This window comes from Carassius carassius, chromosome 20 (assembly GCF_963082965.1).
Source record: "Carassius carassius chromosome 20, fCarCar2.1, whole genome shotgun sequence".
Lineage (NCBI taxonomy): Eukaryota > Metazoa > Chordata > Actinopteri > Cypriniformes > Cyprinidae > Carassius > Carassius carassius.
Genome location: NC_081774.1, coordinates 22,436,362 through 22,458,386, shown reverse-complemented (window position 1 = coordinate 22,458,386; position 22,025 = coordinate 22,436,362). Strand labels below are relative to the sequence as shown.

At 35.2% G+C, this 22,025-nt stretch overlaps 3 protein-coding genes across 4 annotated transcripts; 1 reads left to right on the top strand and 2 right to left on the bottom strand.

Moving 5' to 3' along the window:
• Positions 1–186: 186 nt before the first annotated feature.
• glmna (glomulin, FKBP associated protein a) lies at positions 187–6,942 on the bottom strand. The gene is made up of 19 exons (XM_059502226.1): positions 6,849–6,942; positions 6,361–6,439; positions 6,156–6,281; positions 5,958–6,071; positions 5,747–5,855; positions 4,794–5,043; positions 4,573–4,672; positions 3,785–3,966; positions 3,628–3,681; positions 3,518–3,548; positions 3,310–3,399; positions 3,186–3,227; positions 3,019–3,092; positions 2,451–2,535; positions 2,248–2,357; positions 2,107–2,170; positions 1,176–1,311; positions 970–1,046; positions 187–887 (listed from the first exon to the last, which is right to left on the bottom strand). Exons 2-19 carry the CDS (start codon positions 6,397–6,399, stop codon positions 792–794), a joined length of 1,779 nt encoding a protein of 592 aa, XP_059358209.1. The 5' UTR covers positions 6,400–6,439; positions 6,849–6,942; the 3' UTR covers positions 187–791.
• rpap2 (RNA polymerase II associated protein 2) lies at positions 6,860–16,439 on the top strand. The gene is made up of 12 exons (XM_059502225.1): positions 6,860–7,011; positions 7,102–7,147; positions 7,246–7,360; positions 7,461–7,559; positions 7,663–7,728; positions 7,832–7,920; positions 8,506–8,541; positions 8,682–9,627; positions 10,448–10,539; positions 12,777–12,857; positions 13,778–13,846; positions 16,236–16,439. Exons 1-12 carry the CDS (start codon positions 6,966–6,968, stop codon positions 16,387–16,389), a joined length of 1,839 nt encoding a protein of 612 aa, XP_059358208.1. The 5' UTR covers positions 6,860–6,965; the 3' UTR covers positions 16,390–16,439.
• A 129-nt stretch (positions 16,440–16,568) lies between these two features.
• Positions 16,569–21,696, bottom strand: gfi1aa (growth factor independent 1A transcription repressor a). 2 transcript variants are annotated; one of them, XM_059502228.1, is made up of 7 exons: positions 21,349–21,525; positions 19,476–19,639; positions 19,200–19,385; positions 18,166–18,548; positions 17,683–17,820; positions 17,430–17,595; positions 16,569–17,288 (listed from the first exon to the last, which is right to left on the bottom strand). In XM_059502228.1, exons 2-7 carry the CDS (start codon positions 19,579–19,581, stop codon positions 17,110–17,112), a joined length of 1,158 nt encoding a protein of 385 aa, XP_059358211.1. In that variant the 5' UTR covers positions 19,582–19,639; positions 21,349–21,525; the 3' UTR covers positions 16,569–17,109. The 2 variants fall into 2 exon arrangements, with proteins under 2 accessions (XP_059358211.1, XP_059358210.1); XM_059502227.1 differs by lacking the exon at positions 21,349–21,525 and adding an exon at positions 21,541–21,696 and having other exon boundaries at positions 16,570–17,288.
• Between the last annotated feature and the right edge of the window lie 329 nt (positions 21,697–22,025).

The following is a 22,025-nucleotide window of genomic DNA, read 5'->3' as shown; positions in this document are numbered from 1 at the left end:
GCGTGCCTGAGGAGCAATAAGTCAAAATGTTATGTTTTTAAGCCCACCCAAATGTGATAGTGACATACACATGGTTTTGATTTTTTACTAATTATTTTGTACATAATACATTTTGCATTTAAAAAAAAGAAAACCATTAATTTTGAATAAACTAAACCTTTTGATGAATCATCACTCACACATTGATCACACTTTATATATATTTATGTGCATTACACATGGTTAGTGAATGAGACCCTCTATGAGAAAAGAAAAACTGCATGTGGAAAACAATGGTATTTACTCAAAGCAAAATCGGAAGAGAACAAAATTGCTAAATATTCCCCTCACAAAAGAGCAGATATTTCACAGACAAGAAAGATGCAAAAATGCAGGTACAAACAGCATCTTAAAGCTCTAGGTCATTTTCCGCTTCAATCTTAATCTGTGCAATACTTTTGCATAGTTCACAGTGTTTGTTTTTTGTGACTGACATACACAAAGCTGAACATTTCAAGCCTGAAAATAATAATAATCCAACATCATTTTGTACTGTCATATGTTTTTTGGCAACCTAACATGACTTTTCTACATTAGTATCTTGAAATGTACAAACAAATTCGCACAATCATAGTTCAGTGGCCAAACCTTGAAAATCTATCCAAAAAAGAGTTACAAATATGATTTCCGTGTTTTCTCACTGTATATATACTTAACTAATATGTTTCTGTATAGTGATGCGCAACTGGAGCCAGAGTAGACAGAGAGACACCGAAAGGAAAGATGTTGAAGGGATCATAGAGTCCCTCACATCACGACAGGGGTCTTTCTTTAGTCTCGATTATCTCCTCAATTCTTGTCAAGACACTCTCTATCAGATCAAATGTGAAGACGGCTGACTGCAGAACCTGCAGAAGTGGCATGCAAACACTGTTAACTGCGTCCACTGTATAACAGAACTAATGTGGATTAATACACAAAATAATATACCTGAATCTGCATTTCTGGTGTCATGTTGGGCAGCTTCTCATTGTCAACTGTTACTGTGCAGACTGATGCTTTAGTTTCTGTTGAACAAAAAAGGGTCAACAGCCAGACTACAGAAAATGTGACACAGACTTCATTCACACAGCATAAATATGTTAAATATGGATACTTTCAGAGAGTTCACTGTTATGAACAAGAGTATATTGCACCTTTTGAACCGATCTTCTTATTTTCTTTCGCGCTCTTCAGTTCTGCCTCATAATGTGCTTTAGACATGTTCAGACCGGTCCTCAGTGGCTTCAGATAGTTGTCCTCAATCTTATAAAGCTCTGTCCAGATTCCAGTCTAAACAGATAAGAAAACATAAAAAAAACAAAGACAATATTCAAAGGCCCCTCTGGTATTCCTGCTGAAATGACTGTTTGGAAACTTTTTTATTTACAGAAACAAGTTGTGGCAGTATATTAAAATAATAGTAATAATAATACTATTATTATTATTAATATTATAAATCATTAAATTCCACTTATTCAATCACTTGTCCACTTTTTAAACAGTGACACCATTGACGTGACTTTTCTATTCACTTGTGATCACTTCTGTCACTTGTGACTTCTATTCTCACAAACAGCAATTACTTGAAATAAACTTAAAAAGAAAAAAAATTAAAACTAACACTACCTTAATTTTTTCCTCATTTTCATTTTGTTAACTTGTTTAACTAAAACCAAAACTGAAATAAAATGATTAAATCTAAACTATATAGACATTTAAATAAAATAAATAAATAAACACAATGACAAAAACACACAACAAAATTACTGGACATAAAAAAAAAATATTCAACAAAATTTTAAATGAAAGAAAAAAAAAGTAATTCAAAATATTAATAAAAACTTTAACAGTATCTCTACTATACTAAAATAACACTGGTCAGCAATTTTTACCCAATAATAGTACCATAAATATGATCTTGGATTCATATTCTTTTCTTCTTAATATTAATATTTGTAGTTGTTTTATCTTTTTAAGGCTTGTTTTTCTTATTTTAAAATAGGCTGAAAGTGTGCTAATGCCCCCTAGTGGCTCCCGGGACTTTGGCTGAACTACTGATGTCATTGAAGGACGGGATGAGCTTACCTCATTCTCCCATTCTTTATCTCGGATGAGCAAGTATCTCAGGAGGTTCAGTGATTCCATGATCCTGTTTGATATTGACAGCAGTTTTGTCATTTCAAATCGACTGCCATTGACGACTCAGGTTTGTTTAAAGGGTCTCACCTGTCTAAGTTCTGCAGCAGGTCTGTTTCTGGTCCATGTGGAAGGCACAGCACTAGCCGCAGCAGTGGCAGCAGATGCTTACCCAGGAACCAATCATTACCATTACATGGCTAAAAAAAAAAAGTAAAAATATCAAAACAATCATTGGGGGTCCAACTTTATGAAGGTTATTGTTGATGACATGATATCATGATTTATCTTACCTTGAGTGAAAAGTCAATCTGGTTCTTGATGTTCTTGATTATATATCCCTCCACCCCTGCATGGTGACTTGTTTTCAACATGCCCCTGAAAATGGAGGAATATAATTTACTAATGGCCAGATTTACAACAGCCTGTGCTAGTGCTAACTCTTATTTGTTGTTAAAAACTACTGTTAGGATGAAATTATAATTTTTAATCCATTATTTACAAAAATGAATGGGCCAGGAGGAGCCTTATACATAGACTGACGTGTTTTCTGTTCACAGAGCGCAGACATGATTTATCAATAATCCGATTATTTTATTATTATTTTAAATAGCAATTCATATCAATTTTATTAATTAGCTGTCTTACTCTGCAAGATACATACTGTACATTCACATTGTGAAGCATAAATTCAAAATGATGAAAAATACAGTTAAGATTGGCTTTTTAACATATCATAGGCAGTTTCTGTATGTTTTTATGATCTACGCACCCAAAACTGAAATATTTCTTTGTGTATGTTTTTATTGACAGTGTTTATTACCAGTGTTTTCATGTTTAAATGTTAGAATAAAGGCTTACTTGAAAAACTTGTATTTGGCCTCTGTATTGAATTTGTCAATACTCAGCTGAAACACTTTCAGGCCTTTAGTTCTCTGTTGTGATATGGGCAAAGACAAATCAAAATCAACAATGATAACAAACCACATTATATTACAAGTTACCTCCACAAAAAAGGTCTCACTCACCAAAGTCTGGTCTGGACACAGCGTCATAACTTTAACCAAATTCTAAAGAGAAAACAGAACATCTTAGAACACCTATAAGATGCACAAGACTATTGTTGAAATGTCTTAAGTTATAAAATTTTACCTGTGGAACACTGAAAAATGTCTTCAGCTCCAAAAGATCTACTGGTAGACTGTTATCTTCCACTCTGATTAGACTTTTTTCATACAGTTCCTATGATGACATAATTAAAGGAGTATTACAATTGCACGTAATAAATTATTGCTATCAATCTCTGTATATAACAAAAATACAACGTGGTATGGTTTGTTGATGTAAAGAACACTCATACCAGTCCTTTCTGCAGACGGGATTCTTCAGTTCTATGAATGCAGATAAAATGTGTTTGTCAGAAGACTCTCATTTAAATATTCAGATTTATTGTCATAAATCCATAATTACCTGCTTAACAGCAGATCAGTATATTCCATGTTGCATTGCAGAACAAAAATTGGACTGAAGAAACATGTAAAAAAAAAAAAGTAAGCAAAAAACATTTGCTCTGTGATCATTCTTAATACAAATGTAAATCAAAATGGTCAACAGCTTCACTCTTCACCTGAGAACAGCTGGAAAGATGTCCACAGCTATATGATCCACAAAAAGCAGGTGGGACAAGCAGGCCAGTGACTCCTTTGGGTATCTTACCTCCTCTTCAAGAAAACCTGGGACCTCCCTTCTCTTCAGTACATTACGACTTAACAAATCAGGGAGTGACTCCCCAATACTTGACAAAATGATCTGTAGGCATAATGCAGATAAATTATGATAATGTACATCAAGGCAGCAATATTGGACTACATTGGCAGATGCCTCTAAATTTCATTTTGTTACTTGATGCAATTTTATTAGTGCAACTTACACTATTGTTCAAAATTTTGGTTTCGGTATGATTTTTAAATGCTTTTGAAAGAAGTATTTTAGAATGAAGATTTTATCTGGTAGAAATACAATATAATGAAATACTGTGAAATATTATGAGAGTTTAAAATAACTTCTATTTTAACATTTTTAATTGCAATTTATTGCAGTGATGGCAAAGACTCCAGTCTTCAGCATCGTCCCACTATCCTTCAGAAATCAATAAATATGCTAATTTACGGTTTCTTATTATGATCAATGTTGAAAACAGTTGTGCTGCTTAACAGCTTTGTGGAAATATTTTGTCAGGATACTCATTAAAAGTGAACAGTATATTTATAAAGTTTTTTTAACAATTTAATGTTTCTTTGCTGAATAAATCTTTATAAAATCTTACTGATCCCAGACTTTTTAACAGTAGTGTAAGTGCAATATATAATACAATAAAGGAATGTAATCGTTAAGATCATCCATGCAATATTATACCAGTATCTCTGTAGCAAAGTCTCTCAGAGGGGATTTCAGAAGTGTGTCTGAATCTTTCAACTGCACCTCCAGTAGAGGATTACTTAAACTCTTCATACAGCTGGATAAAAAAATATGATTAAGAAATAAAAGGCCAATATTATAACTAAATGCTATATTGCATAATATGTTTTACATTTAAATCAATCTACATAATTCGAAACAACAAATTGGGAACCTACAACTTGAGTAGTTCAACTCTGAGCTCATTGTCCTTGGATATTCTGTTGTTATCCTTGACACCCTCCTTGATCTCCTCAACGAAGGGCTTGACAAATTGTAGAAGAGCAGTGCAGCAGTGACATAGACCACAAGCATCCTCCTCCTCCTCCTCTTTGGTGACAGGCACCGGCAATCTGGCCACCTGGCTAAGAAGTGTGGAGAGAGCCATGCCCACAGACGAGGCCTTCTTCATGCCCAGCTGCAGCAGCACTGAGAAGGTCAGGAGACAATTGGGGTGGGGGGTGGTAGTCATTTAGTTTAGGATCCTTTTTAATAAATATTCAAACATCAACATTTAAAAAAATAAATATATTTAAAAACGTAACATGGAAGGGTTAGTATGGATGGACAGGATGGTGGACAAACAAATGAGTAGTCAGTGAAATCTAGTGAGTTTATCTACACTGCCTCTAATGTTTGAGGTCAGTAAGGGTTTTTCTAAATGGCGGGACTAAATTGTATTTTCATATTACATATTAAAATAGAAAACAGTCATTTTAAATTGTGATATTATCTCACGATACTTAACTACTAAATTTACAACTTTAAATCATTATAATAAATGCAACCTTTTTAAGCATAAGAGACTTCTTTTAAAAATATAAAAATACAACCCCACAATTTTTAGCAGTAGTGTAGATTACAAATGTTGAAAGGGTCAAATCTAAATCTCTAGTATCAAAGAATATTAGATATCAAAATTAAATCTCTATACTTCTCAGAGATGGTTTTAGTAGCTGCAATGTGTAGGCTTTTAGCAGCACACCAAAAGGCTTTTTCCAAGTAAATTACATATCTATAATAATTCCCCTTAAAACACCAACAATCGAAACATCACCACAAAACATTTTTTTTTTTAAAGCAAAATATTTACTTCCAATGTTACAGATTCAGTGATAAAGAGATGAGAAACCTGTTTGTAAAGGCTTGAGGAGGAGAGTAACTGTCTCAGCGATGGAGCCAGTATCAGCCTCTTCCATCTGCTCCAATAAACCCACCAGCAGCTCTTTAGGACTGCAAACCTGTTTCACAAAACATCACTGAATAAATGAAAGCAGCATGGAAACTGCATGCTGGTCAAAGCCAAATATCTCATCACAGTTTAAAAACAAATCACAAATAACCTCCAGCAGATGTGACAGGATGGCATGGCAGTGGTGAAGGTTTCTGTCTTCCTTCTTCAAGAGGATCTGTACTATTGGCCCCAGCAGATTCCAGCCCATGCATCTCACTATGTTCTTGAGTAAAACAAGTATAGCACTTCATGAATTTGGCCTCTTCATAAATGAATCACAAAGCGCACTAGACACTGTTCAACTCACCTTGTTCTTCTCATCAACTAGGATGCTGAGAACCTGAGCACTGTTGCCTTGCTCTATACAGGTTCTTCCTGCAGTGAAGAATAAATCATAGTCTTTCGGTGAGAAGCCTTCATCCTTGATTGCTTGCTAAAGATAAAATGAATACACAGGTGAATGTGCGTAGCTGACACATTGTAAATGTACAGTGGAACATATCTACACTTACACATCTCTGGACCACATCACAGAGCTGTTCTAGAGCCATCTTGGTGGCCAGAAACGTCTTCTGTGATCAAGGCTGTGATCTGTATAAAGAAATTATGATATTATAACTGATAACAACGGAATAATAAGATTCGAAGTCTAGAGTGACGATCAATCAAGACATCTTTATAAAGAGCAGCTCACTGTCACACTACCCAGCTACCATTAACAAACACAGCAGACAAATATTAGAGAAAATACCCATATTTATAAAAATGATTAATAAATACACCTTTCTCTTCCTCACAGAGTCTGTATTGATGTAAAACTTGTTATTGCAGTCATTAGCAAGATAGCTAAAATCTCTATACGACTGGCGTGTTCAAAATAAGCTCTGCGATAAGATTATGCTTTTGCGTAGCATTGTATAAGCAAGGCTGCTGATTTATTTTGTTAATGAGATATACTCCTACTTAACCAGATACAATTTGCAAAAGCGCGCTCACTTACAGCTATACTTTCAATATGCAGCTCCGCGTGTTTAGAAACTGCAGCAGAATGAAGCGTGTCGCTGGCTGTTTGCCGTAGTGCTGTGACGTAAGCGGAAGGAGTTTTGAGAAAACAAGCATGGAAGCGGCAGGAAAGATTCGAGCCTCGAAATCAAAGAAGAAAGGTAGTATATATGTATATACACATATATATGTGGAATTATTCCGTAATTTTTGCTTTTATATATTAACTGAATATTTGTCCTGAATTTTAGGGGGGAAAGGAACCCAGGCGATTTCAGCAGCGGATGAGGCGAGGAAGTATGTTTGTTTACTTTAGTTGGACTGTTTTCACTTTATATGATTAGTTAATATAGTCATTAAAGTGATACAGGTTACATGAAATGTAATGTTTGCAGGAGGGAAGGTATTAAAGCGGCGCTCAGACAGAAGCTAGACTTGGAGCGCAAAGCCCTGCAGGTGGTTGAGCGGCTGCTGGAGGACAGTGTGACAGAGGAGTTCCTCATAGACTGTGTAAGTCACATAACGTACTGTAATTTGCCTCTGTACAGTACAGTTGGAGATTTAAATGATTGTTTGTTGTGCTTCAAAGAGAATGTCCTGTAATCTATAGGCTTGGCATATCACTCCTGCCAACTACAAAGACACAGTGGAAGAAAGGTGCATTGCTAAACTGTGTGGATATCCTAGGTGTCCAAATAAACTAAATAACGTAAGAACCTTTAGGGATTACACAGTAAACATTTCTTCTTTCCCATGTTTTTAATTTGCAATATCAGTTTCTGACTGTCTCATAAGAGTTTATTACATTTCAGATACCCACTCAACAGTTTAAAATATCCACCAAAACTAACAGAGTCTATGATATTACAGAGCGCAAGGTATGATTTTATTCCTAGCTTTGTTTTAATTTCTCCTTTAATAACTAATCATAGAAGCAAGCAGACAAGTTCATCATTATCTTCATCATTATCTATTTTTCAGAGTTTTTGCAGTAATTTCTGCTACAAAGCCTCCAAATGCTTTGAGCTCCAGATATCAAAAACACCACTTTGGCTTAGAAAGGAGGAGAGGTAGTGTATCTTTCAATCAATAACTTAACTGTGTTACTTAAATTTAATTATAATTAGGTGAATGTGTAATTTATTAATACAAATAGTTATTATTAATCACATACCTTTTTTTAACTGTACATTTGTAATAGTTTAACTCTTTATTAATTGTACACTATACACCTATGAAATATGTATTTAATAATTGTATTACTTTTCTTCTACTGTTCAAAGGTTTGGATTCTGAAATGTTTTTGAAAGAAGTCTCTTATGTGTACCAAGACTGCATTTATTTTGATCAGAAGAACAGTAAAACAGAAATATTGAATTAGTATGCTGATTTGGTACTCAAGAATAATTTCTTCTTCTTATGTTTATCCTGAATAACCTTTGTTTGAAATGTTATAATATTACAAATGTCTTCATTATTTATTTAATATGTCCTTACAGAATAAATGTATTCATTTCTTAAAAAAAAAAAAAAAAAAACATTTTTGAGCAGTAGTGGATTCAGCTATAAGATATGTTTGTCATTTTTTATTTCATGTAACAATGCTTAGCATTTTGTTTAAAAAAAAATATTTAATTTTTTATTTTATTTAAAAGGCCTCCTGAAGTTAAGCTGATGAAAGAAGGAGAGGGGTATGTACAAACAGTTTTGTCTGTTTAAGAGAAATCTCATGGTTTTGTAGAAGATCTTTTGCAGTGACAAAACATTCTAAAGAAATGAGTAGATTATATTTGTACAAACTGACTCACAATGTATTTTCATCCGTCTACAGCGGGAGCTCTGGACAAGAAATAAATTTGGTAGACAAGCCTTTGACAGAAGCTGACATTGAGAATCCTGTCCCAGATGTTCCTGAATCTCACAAGGACTCCCCTCCCTTCAGCCAGAGTGACAATAGTGACGTTGAGCAAGACTTTGTCTCCAGTGTGGTGTCCAGACAGCATAAACATGCAAGGGTACACTGGGGAAAACTGCCAAAGAGGGATGGAGTGAGTGAGGACAGGTTGAGTGCTGAAAATAAGCAATATGCACATCCTGAACCTATACAAACACTCAGTGGAGAAAATGATGAAAGTGGATCTTCAGAAACTCCTCAACCTCAGACGGATGCAACTGCCTGTCTGTCTATGCCAAATAAAACCACATCTGCTGGATCTGATTTTGAAGGAACTCTGAAGCTTTTGAATCAGTGTAGTCTGAAGGACACTACAACCCAACAGGAAACTAACCTTCCTTCACAGCCTGAGATTGGAAACTCCACCCCTCCCGCTAGTGGTCTGAACATCACTCAGGTGAACATGAGTAAGAGAGGAGCTGCAGGTCTCAAAGGTTTGTTGAAGGACCATAACAAATCTAAAACAACAACTACAACCATCAGTTTGTGCCTGCTAGAGCATCTACGACAAACCTTTATGGAGTGGAGAACTGAGGAAACCATGAAGTTTCTTTATGGGCCTGATTATGCCTCTGGAACAGGGGTTTCTGCACAGGAAGTGGAGGAACTGGATGAAGATGACCTGGATGAGGCTGAGGTAGAAGTGAGCTTGAGACAGAACAGTGGAAGTTCTTCCAAACCCAGTGCTTCAGCTCCTGATTATGAAACACTGCAGAAGGAGACAGAGTTGCTGGAGCTGAGAGTGAGAGAGTTTTACAAAGGAGCGTATGTTCTGCCTGAAGAGGTCAAGACAGATGTCATCAAAAACACTCCAGACACACAGGTAGCAACTGAATGATTTGCCTGCCTCACCTTAAAGCTACACTTAAAGACTTGCACTTGCATTGATATATGTGACCCTGGTCCAGAACAGTCTTAAGTTTTTCGAAACTGAGGTTCATACATAATCTGACAGCTGAATAAATAAGCTCTCCATTGAAGTATGGTTTATTAGGATCAGGCAATATTTAAAAATCTGAGGGTGAAAAAAAAAAAAAAAAAATCAGATTTTTTTTTTTTTTTTTTTTTTTTTTACAAGACATCTTCATGGAAAAATTATCTTTAATATCATAATGATTTTTTGCATAAAAGAAAAATCAATAGTTTTGAACCATATAATGTTTTTTTTTTTTTTTTTGGCTATTGCTAAAAAATATACCCCAGCGACTTAAGACTGGTTTTGTGGTCCAGGGTACTTGGTAATACTTTTTTTTTTTTTTTCTGAAAAAACAACTTGGGATATTTTTTTTGCATATTTATTAATATTTTAAATTTTATTTTATTTCAGTTAACATTTACTGTTTTTTTTAATGGTTTTAGTAAAAACCCTGCTATGAACTCGTGCCGCTAATTTTTGAAAGCCACAAATGTTTTTATGAGTTTAATGACTTTAGTTTTTTTTTTTATTATTTATTAATTTTAAACATTTTACAATCAAGAAATTACACAAAATGACGACATTGACAGAGAGTTACAATACAGATAACAAAACAAAACGGGAAAAAAAGGAAAATGTCATTTAAGATGATATTTTATGAGATGTTATGCATCTCTTGATTGACATGTTACATTCTTGATTGACACTTTTTTTCATGGTCCTGCAGGACAGTGGGAAGGACCCTCCTCTGCCCTTGGTTGATTCTCAGGCTCAGCAGCTGATTCAGAAACGCATTGCTGTGGAGAAACTCAGCCAGAGGTCAGTGTTCAGCAATGGTTGGATCAGTGTTTGTCATTTCAGACACCATTACCAATGTTTTGCTCGCACTATAATAATGTTATCTTATGCATTTGACCTGCTTGAAATCTGTATAAATAGTGCCCTTTGTTACTGTTCTAAGATGTGCAGAAAAGAAAATCAAAGTACCTACAGTCATGGCTAAAATTTTCATCAGTGACATAATTTTGGTGTTTTGCAAAGTTTGCTGCTCCAGTATTTGTAGATTATTTTTCTATGTGTCTATGGCATACTGAAAAACAGTGATAAGCATATCATAAGGTTTAAAGGCTTTTATTGGCAAAAAAATATGAGTCAATTAGAGCTGCAGTTAATCTGATTAAAACCCCTATTTATTTAAATTAAACTGGCAAAACACACTATTCCACATTCTGTCTAATGTCCCTAAAACAAATGTGCCAGCTGAATGCTATGAAAACATACCGTGCTTAACAATTTATAAGACCACCTGTCATAAGACAAAACACAAATATTTAAATTTTTGGACAAATAACAAACTGAAATGACTAAATAGTTTTTATTCACATAATAACAAAATGGCCTCCTTTGCTGGCATTATGCACTTTTTGAGTAATTGGGTATCTGAATGGCTTTCTTTCAGAGATAACAGCAATTATTATATTATAGCATTAAAAATGGCTTACAACTGTTACTAAAAAGCTTATGCATATTGGAGGGTTAACCAATACAGAAAACAAAAAATTATTTTGGTAATTACCAATACAGTTAGTTAAGAGCAGAAGTGGCACAAACCTTACAAAATTGGTTAAAAACCTTACATGTATTTATGTTGTTTTAATAAATTAGTTATTCACTGTAGGCTATATAGTTTAAATCTCTAGATCAAAAATTAAAACGATAAAGATAAAGACGAATAAAAATCATATAAATGCTCTGCAGGAACACGCACTTTGATCACAGTCAGTCTCTTACTGTCATTTTTTTTTATCCTGTAAAAGAGTCTGATATTTGTATTCAGACAATTACACGATGCTGTCCCTTCAAGCTCTGCACTGCTGGTGACACGATTCTGTAGCTGACTCCTCAAAAGGAGACAGTCCTGGCGTTTCCTGGACACTTCTTCACTGCAGTCTTCTTCACTGCAGTCGAACTTCTCTCCTTGAAGTTCTTGTTGATCCGGTAAATGGTTCTTTCAGGTGCAATATTCTTTGTAACAATTTCCAAGTTCCTTTTTTTCTTTTTGGCCAATAAAGATTTTAGCAATTATTTAAATTGCATCTGATCACTCTACACAATAATCTAGAAACAATGTCAAAAAACACCACAACAGCTTAAGCAGCAAACTTTGCAAAACACAAAATTTACGTCACTGCCATACCTATAGGCTATCGTCTCGGCTTGGTTTGCACTTCCACTGCAGTTTAGTATTGCTTTAGAGTGGGCGGGATTGTTCACATGTTATAGTTGAGCTGCCTTCACTGCCGTGACTCCTGGAAAAACTTTTTAACTTTGCGTCGCCCCATCAAGTTCTCGATGGATCCGCTGTACTTCCTCAACAGACAACGAAAGAGCCATTTTTTTGGTTGTTCAAAAAAGGTGCACTCGTTCAAAATGGTTGCACTCCATCCTTTGCTGGCTGTGCTGATTTAAATCTAGTGGTTCTGTTTATCGGCCGATCAGCAGAGTTTACACGTCATGTTTTGGTAACGGTATGGTTTACTTTGAACCTCAACCAAGGTGGCACTGAAAAAGGTACCAGGTACTGTACCCAGTGAAAAACCCCCCAAAAGTGAACCGTGCAGTGCCTTACCATGCAGGGGAAAAGCGCAAATAGTCTTCTTTCAAATCGTAATCTCCTTAGAAACAACTATATTACTATTTTCTTTGTACTATGTAGTTACATTTAAATTAATATTTGATAGAATGTACTTATTGTGTTCACACGCTCTTACATTGTACCTATTTTTTTTAAATAAATCCCAGTATGTAATTAATCTGTAATTACACTGTTGACCCTACCTCTACCTTGACCCACACTTGAACCTAAGCTAAACGTAACTGTACAACCAAACTTGACCCTAACTTTAACCATATCCCACCTTAAAATTAGCAGTAGTTTTTTATTTTTTATTTTTTTTTTTACATTTATTTTATTTTTCTTTCTTTTTTGATGTAAGTACATCTTAGTTAATGACATCTCATATAAAAGTCTGCCCCCTCTTTGTGTCTTTTCAAAGCTTGAGAGATGTTGTGGGACCCCTGCGTCTAACGATGAGTGATGTAATCAATGACATAAATAATTTGGTCAGGACATTCAGGTAAGTCACATTGCACACTAGACAAAGAGTTATGAATTTTAGAAAATTTAATACATGTACACTACTTTTCAAATGTATTAATTACTTCCATACTTGTAGTGAGTAAGGATACCTAAAATTAATCAAGTGTCAGTAAAAACATTTATAATGCTACAAAAGATTTGTATTTCAAATAAATGCTGACATTTTTAGTCATCAAAGAATCAAAAAAAAGAAAGAAGAAAAATTAGAGGAAACCAATTATTTCCTAAAAGTTATAAGCAGCACAACTGCTTTCAACATAAGTAATTTTAAAAAAATGTTTTAAATACCAATTAAGCATATTAGAATGATTTCTGAAGTTTCATGTGACATTGAATGCTGCTGAAAATTCAGATTTGTCATCAATTAAGTAATTATATTTTAAAATCTAATATTTTTCAGTTTTTACTGTATTTTTGATCAAATAATTGCTTCTTTCTGAAGCATTAATAAACTCTTACCAACCCCAAACCTTTGAATAATAGAGGATGACAGGTTAAAATCAGTGTTTATGTCTGTCTATCAGGCACTCATTTGACCTTTTTGGCCTGAACCATGAAGTTTTGAGTTCCACGGCCTGTAAATTTTGATTTGCCATAGAAGTGCTGTCAACAGGAAGTAGTGTGTCACACTATGAAGATGATTTACCATGCCTCTGAAGGGGCACTTCACCCTTGGATTGAACCTGCTTCCAGGAATTCTGTCTCTCCTGTTGAGAGCTACTAAATCCAAACTTCAAAAACATTACACCAAATAAAGCAGTTTGACTTAAATATTGCACTCATTTCCCTGTATCATATGCATGTATAAGTCTTTATGACTGACATAATGTCCATGAAAATCTTTAAAGTTTTAAGTGCATTTTTGTTAATGGTGCTATGAATTGTTGTTTGTTTTAGGTTTACAAACACTAATATCATTCACAAAAGGCCAGAATGGGCATTAATTGCTGTGGTTCTTCTGTCAGTGTAAGTATCAAATTAATATGCAATAAGTTAAAACTGGATTTTAGCATTTTCTGAAGTTTCTAGGTTGTTGATGGACAGTTTATTGTCTCTCTGAACTAAATGGGTGTCCAGATTATTTCCAACCAGAGTCGAGGCACAACTAATTTATCTTTAAGATGTCAAACAGATCTTTAGATTGCTTAAGCTAATTATCTACTACTGCATGGCTTTTGTCCATTTTCTCATGCATGGGAAAGTGCCACATGTGTTGGTATTTGCCATGAGAGGCTAGCAGGGCTGGCCCAACTAAGCTAACATGTGCTTGTATAAAGGATCAGAATATTGCAACTGCAGATAATGCTGTGGGTTTATCTGAGGATGACTGTTGATTGGGGCTTTATGATACCTCGGTGGCCTGCTGTGCTCTGACACTGAAAGTATGTGGTAGACCGATCAACAGCTGGAGTGCCTGGTTTTAACAAGAGTATATGGGAACAGCACTGAGGAAATCAGGGAGCATTGTTTTCTCTTCAGGAACACACTATGCAAAGCTATAAGACACAAGTGATTTATGTCTGTGCAAGTGCGTGTATGATTTGTGTGCATTTCTTTGTGCTCCAAGTTAATATTTGTCTACTTGATAAAGATTTGTACTTATTTTGAGGATTGAATCTATCTATCTATCTATCTATCTATCTATCTATCTATCTATCTGTCATTTTATATTTTTATATATATAGAGAGAGAGAGAGATTATGCATGTAGAAAGAGATTTGCTGACTCTCTTATTAAAAAAAAATGTCATGTAGTCCTACCTACATGCAGAAAAAAATAAAACTCATTGAAAATCAAAATATCATAAAAAGCACCAGTGTAGACCATCATGACTATGTGTAAGTCTCTAAAATATAATTTGATCTTTGTGTGGCAAGGCAAGTTTAGCTCGGTTGTAAAATGTAATAAGCTGTGACTCCCCAAAATATAATAATTCATGATATTTGTGTATATACATACACATTTATATCTTAAATTAAGGTGTGTACACTCACATTTATATATGGTGTAGGAAAATTTATTTAGATTTATTAGTAACACTCTTATTTGTCATTGACCCGATAGTTTCAGAATGCCATCTTGCAGTTCTATTAAAGGAAATTACTTAGTTTTAAAGTGCGTTTAATGTGTGTGTGGTAGAAAAGGCTACAAAGTCATGTTTGTAAAGTGCCAGGTGGCGTGTATGACTTCCCTCAGGTTTATGAATGCTTGACAGAGGCACTAACTCTGAGGAGAGTTCCGTGCTGCTCCCTGTCTGTGTCAACAGAAGCCCGTATCTTATCACGGCCTGATTGCTGTGGATCCGTGATGCTGCAGTAACAGCATGGGAAACATTCCACCTGAAGAGCCAACACACAACCTCAATTAAACCACTTCTCATTTAAAGATCTGCCTAAAGACATGGCTCTGATTTATTATTGACTGGCTAGAGAATTTCACCAGTTAGTTCATCAAAGAAAAGCTTTGTTTGGTCATTAGATCCCATAAGAACAAGTGTGCATCAGCAGGTCATAGTTGTGATGTTCTGAAAAACCCCAAAGTATGTGGTATAACTTTGTTTGGTAACTTTAGATTAAGGATCACGATTCATTATTAACTAGTTGCTTATAAGCATGCATATTGCTAGAATATTGGCTGTTTATTAATAATTTTAAAGCACATATTAATGCCTCATTCTGCATGAACGTATTCTAGATCCCTTAACCCTACATCATATCTAAATATAACTACTACAGTGACTACCTTCCTTGCTATAAAAAAGACGTTTATTAAGGGAAAATTCTTGGGAAATAGTTTATTACTAAATCTAAAGTGTTAGCTTTGAAAGGGCATGTTTGGAATGATGTGCTGGAAAATACCTTTAATAACATTATTTGTTGGAAATAACTGTTCACTGGTGTGATCTCCGTGTATTTCAGACTGTTTTTTGGCTGCTCATCTACATTTAGTTTCAGAGACCATTTGAGGCTTTCAATCTGTTTATCAGCAATGGGCCTGTTATTTTCCCTTCATGAATAATTTGGAAGCACACCTCTCTGTGCCTTATGTCAGGTGTGCCACTGGCCTGTGGGCCTTTGTTGAGAGCAGTTCAATAATAGATAAAGCACCAGAAACTGTAGAACAGGTTGAATCCGAGCTGCTGCAATAACCCTTTTTTCTCTTCGAGAAAGAACTATGGATGGATGACTTCCTAAAGTAGCATAAATGCAGGTGTTTGTGTTTAACTTTACATTGAATCATTATTTTCAATACCTAAACAGATCATTTAATTAGAGTGCTCTCTATTCTTTCTAACCTTTGTTTTGAAACATATCTGTTTACATGCCTGTGGTGCTAAAGATGTTTATTTGTTCAGATTAACAGAAGTGTCCCCATTGCTAAGAGAGTCACTGGCAAGTCCATCTTCATTGGAGTACATCTCTTCTCTTATGAGCGAGTTGAAACTGGAGGACAAAGATCTACGCAATCTCATCCTGCTCTTCAAACCCCGTGTTACTCCACAAACATAATGTACCACACACATTTAGAGTTGATATTAAAAGCCTACCTGAAACAATGATTCTGTGCATCATTTCCTTTTTTGAATACTCAATATTGTATTTAAGTAATTAATGATATCTAGTAGTTTGTAACTTTCAATTGTTTGTTTATATGCTTGGGGAAAAAAAACCTTATTTAATTGGAATTGCTGAAGGATTCTTCACTCTGAAAAATTCCAGTATGTTACATGCAAATGGAAAGTAATGCTCTTGATGACATCAGGACTTTTTCTAAACAAATTTAACCTCAAAATGCTTTACAACACATTGCAGAATATATTTTTAAAGTAGTGGTTAATTTATACTTTAATGTTTTTTTCTACAACATTAATTAAATGTTATTGTTTGACAGGTACATTGTTAACAAGTTGCTGTAAGGATTGGAACCATCACAAGAATATGTATTTACAGACTTGATGAAAATTTTCTTCACCTACATATTGATCTTATGATGGAGCATTTCATTTTAATCCATTTAAATATTTAATACATATTTTGAAGTAGAAATATAAGAACCAATATATTTCTTTTTTTTTTTCTTATTCTTTTTTTTTATTAGTACTTGGCAAAGATAAAATATCACAGCTTGTTACAAAAACACGGGAATTGAAGTCCTTAATCCATAAAACCACACAATATTAGGCTGTCTTTTAATTCTACAAAGTGTCACATGTGCAAACAAACAACAAATTATTTTAGTCCATGTTGTGTTTCTTTGTGCCTCCTCAGATCTACTTTGCGTTGAAAGCCTTTACCACAAAGTTCGCATCCAAAAGGCTTGAATCCTGTGTGTTTTCTGCTGTGTGTGATGAGGTTTGAACTCTGACTGAAGGCTTTGCCACACACTTGACACTTGTGGGGCTTTTCTCCTGTAAAATGGATGAAGAATAGTTTTTTTTCTGTATTTAGTCTCAGCAAAACTGACTCACATAGACAAACCCTTCATCACTGCACAAACAATATTTGGCAGAAAAATGTTTATGCATTATTTTAATTAAATATAAATTCACCTGTATGAATGAATGTGTGTTTTTTCATATCCGATTTCTGGTGGAATCGTTTGCCGCAGTACTGACAGGGATACGGTCTGGTGTCGGAGTGGATGAGGAGGTGCGTGGACAAAGTGGATGACCTCTTGAAGCTTTTGTCGCATATTTTGCAGCTGAAGACCCTTTCCTGCAGGGAAAAAAATATATAATTTATAAGTTTGTCTATTCTGGCAGAATTTTTAAATATTTTGATAATGCAAGCATAGGCCCCTACTTGTGAATGTACAGCTTTATGTTGCTCCAGGCTGACGGCGTGGCCAAACGTTTTTCCACAGGTTTCGCACGCAAAGGGCCTCGTGCCACTATGTGACCGCCGCACATGAACTTCTAAACCATGAGGGGTTGAAAACACCTGTTTAAGAACAAAAGCATGTTTACAACTGTTTAAAAATCTCTGATTTTAAACAGTCATTTGATAGCGGCAGATAGGCTATAGGCTATTTGTATCAGCAGCTTGTCCTTAACTATTCGCTCCAAATGATCTATAAAATTCATTGAAAGTAAAAGGCCTAGTTCAAATAAATAAAACTTAGATTTTAAGAAATTCATAATTACTAGGCTATTTGTCTAAAAAACAATTTTCCAGTCTTTAAGTAGACTAGTAGCATATTTAAGCCCGTTCACACCAAGAACAACTTGGTTAGCCTATAGCCTAGAAAAATATTTTTAGAAGTTAATAAATACGAAATGTTGGTACCTTAGTGCATTTTACACATTTGTACGACCCGTTTAGCTGAAGACGCGTGCACATAATATCAGACTCCGAGTCCATTTCTGCTACTTTGGTTGACATCTTGATGTCGGCATAAAAGCCTCTACTGTCCAACAAATTAGTGGTCAGAGAGCCATAGTCCTGGTAAAATCGCCCGGAGTGTGTTGGTTCAATGAGTAGATGGGCACCCGGCTTTCTTTCCATGGCATCATACACCCCCACTGATGCCTCTGATTCCACAGAAACACGGTTGCAGGATTGAATGAGTTGTCTAAGTTCAGATGTTGAATGGGCCCAAACATACGGACGGAAAGTCATATCGAAGGGCTGAGAGTCATCTGGAGAAGACACTGGGCATTTATCCAGATCTAGAGTCAAATGTTTTAAAAGGAAAGCATACTGAGTATTGTGCACATAAGCGTTTTCATAACTGCAAAATCAATACAAAAAAAGTTACAAAGCTGTCAAAGGGTCTGTACCCTAAGATAAAGTTACACCTTATTTACCCCTAAATGGTAGCCTACGTTTTAGTAAAGGTGCGTAGGTTACCTTAAAACATTAAAAGTAGTCTACACATTAAGTAGCCAGCATTATAGGCTATCTAAAATGTACATGCTTGTTTTGAAAGGGTAGGCTGCATGCCACAGCAGTAACAGTTAAGAGAGAGAGAGAAATGAAAACAAAACAGTGATGCGACTACACACCACACATCACTGAATTGTTCGTATAATAATGAATAATGAAAGTTGATTTGTTCTTTTTTAATTATATATAGCCTAAATGCATGTATTTTATATTATCTATTATTATTTTTAATATATATTTATTGTTTAGTACATATCTGTTTTAGATTAAGTGTAAAAACTATGCATTGGCAATACATTGTAACAATTGTCATGCCAATAAAGCACATATTGAATTGAATTGAATTGAATTGAATTGAATTGAATTGAATTTAATTGAATTGAATTGAATTGAAAGAGAGAGAGAGAGAGAGAGAGAGAGAATGACATGTCAACCTGGAGAGGTTCCCGATGACAGAGGTCTCCAGAAGTCCTCATAGTCGGATGAACGGTCACACACACTGCCCTCGCAGCTCAGCGGGGACTGCTGAGAGGAATGATCTGCTGTGCACACCATGCTGGCTTTCGGGGAATTATTACCCACCTCCACCGGGCACTCAGGGATCTGCCCCATTTGACTTTCTAAACACAAAAAAATTCACAATGCAATAGCCATCTTTATTTTAAAGAACGCTTTTTAATGCCTGATTTACTTGGACCTGTAGTTTGTACCTTGGCATGTGAGAAGTTTTTCAATTGGGATGCAGATGTCGTCCAGGTAACGGGGTTGGTGATAACTGTGCGCCCGTTTGCTCTTCACCAAAAATGACCTCGGCATGTTTACTCACGGTTATCAGGTTCAGGGTCACCAATCACTCACGGCTCTCCAATCCTGCCTAAAAATGGAGCAAAATGGAGTTAGATCGAGAGCACCGGTGTGAAAAAATTTGCACCTGTACACCTGATCTTCACAGAACTCAATAGAAAATCTCTACCATGCAGTCTTTTGCAATCAAAACCTCCCAAATAAAGCAAAATCGATTTGAAGCTGAGGCACTCCACAGCACACTTTGTTATAGGCTCCCTCTTGGCAACTTGATCTCAATGCCTTGTTTAGTAAACTGATCCTCTGTCAGTGAGATATAGCCTACCGACCTCACATCACTTCCAAGTAATGGACTGCAATGGAGCCCAGGGTATTATAACTAATTGGTTTTGTTTTAGTCGTTAATAACCTGATGTCGAGACTTAGACTTAGACAAGAGGAACATCAAATGCAAGTACAAACAGTTTCAAAAAGCATTTAGCACTGTATATTTTTTTCCCTATAACAAGGATGTGTTATTAAATTAAGACAAACTTTTTGGCCTATTTGAAAAGGTTACAATTATGAATAGCACCTTTATTTATGTCTCATGTACAATGGCATGTTATTCAGGTTATGGGCTAATATCACAGTTAAAAGAAAAATGAAGTAGTAGACTAGCTAAAGAAAATATTTTATTGGTTGTTCTCTGTACATTTATATAGCCTAGTCACGGCATTATAGGCTACCTTTGCTCGTTTAATTCTGTTGGAAAACGGCAAAATGTTTTATAAAAATGACAATTGTTCAATATCCATGAGCTATATTTTCATGCATACAGACCTACATGTTACATTCAAAGTTAAATAATTGGCTTTTGTGTATGTTATTGTACTAGAGCCAAAATAAATTATTATAATAGCTGTTATCTGGAAAATATTTAAGTTGTAGTTCATAATTCAATCTTTTTCTGTTGACTTTCTGTAAAAACCTGAGAAGAAACATTTTTAATTAAGTAGGTCTATATGCTATTTTATATCAACAGTTAGGGTTAGGGTTAAATACTGCTCCAAAGCAGTTTTATACATTGAAAGCAAAAAATTAAATAAAGGAGACAGCGAAAACAAGAATATGATGCAATACATAGCCTACGTACAACATATCTTTAGGCTACCTTATGCTTATGAAAAGGGAAGGAACAATAACTATAAATAATCAAATAAAAATAAAATAAAACAGTATAAATAAAAAGTATGCTTCACAAAAGCCCATGCTTTTTATTTCTTATGTTACAGTTAAACTGGGCCTATCAAAAGAATCAAATAGCGATTTATCTCATTATTTCAAATTAGTCCATAGAAAACGATATAAAATCATTATATTGTTAAATTTCGATCAAATGTTATCTTGCCCTTTTTGTTTAATTTACATTTTCTGTTTCATTTTACATTTTTCTTTTAATCTGACATTTTCCCCACACCCCCTAGCACCCCTTGCGGTCCCATGGGGGTCCCCGGACCCCAGTTTGAAAATATGTAATGTTCTGTCTGCAGCTGAATCAAAATTTAACCACACTGAAAGACCAACGCGGAGGTTGTATAAACTGGCTTTAGTGATGTTGAACTAAGGTACTAGCAGTCAGGTCGTGAATGGGAAAAACTTTGGCGCACCGGCTGTGCACACTCAAAGTGTGTAACTACTAGTACGGTACAGTAGCCTATCTCTGAACATTTCTCCATAAAGTTAGAATTAGCCTACCTAGCAAAGTATGCGCAGAAACTAAAATTTCTTCAAACTTACCTCCGTCAAAGCGTCAAGATAACTGAAACTTTATCCAAAGCGACTATTTTTTTAAAGTTATGACACCTGCCTTCTATTCGAATGAAAATCCAATTACAAATCGAGGTAAGAGAAGTAATGCATCCAAAAAGATTAAAGTCTGTTGCACGCTGTCGGTCTAAACTGACTGTCCTGAGTCAGGACGGGACTCACCTGTTGCGCTGCGCTGTTGAGCTCCGCTACTGATGACTGCTGCGCGTGACCTGCCTCCGCGCAAACACGCGCCTTAAATACACATTTTAACTTCCTGAACGCGACCGTGTTTGATCGTGTCTCACAAACATTTCACCCAATTTTGTAAGTGCATGCAGCGACAACTCCATGCATTTGAATGACAGTTGAAAAAGAACATAAATGGTTGTTCTATGAACTGCATGTTATGATGTAGTCTGATTACTGTAGACGCCCATTGTGATCTAAATCACATTAGAATTTTTGGTTTGTCTATGTGGGACGACTTTATATTTGCCCGAGGTGTGGTTTTCTGCAATTATTCTTCCAGAAATAACATTTCAGCCAACGCTGGGTGTTACTGTATTTTCAAAAATACATTCAAATGCAATCCATACATACAATGACTTGAATACACCTCCTCTAAGATGAACGTGTTTTCAATTTCGAATGAAAATACATTATTA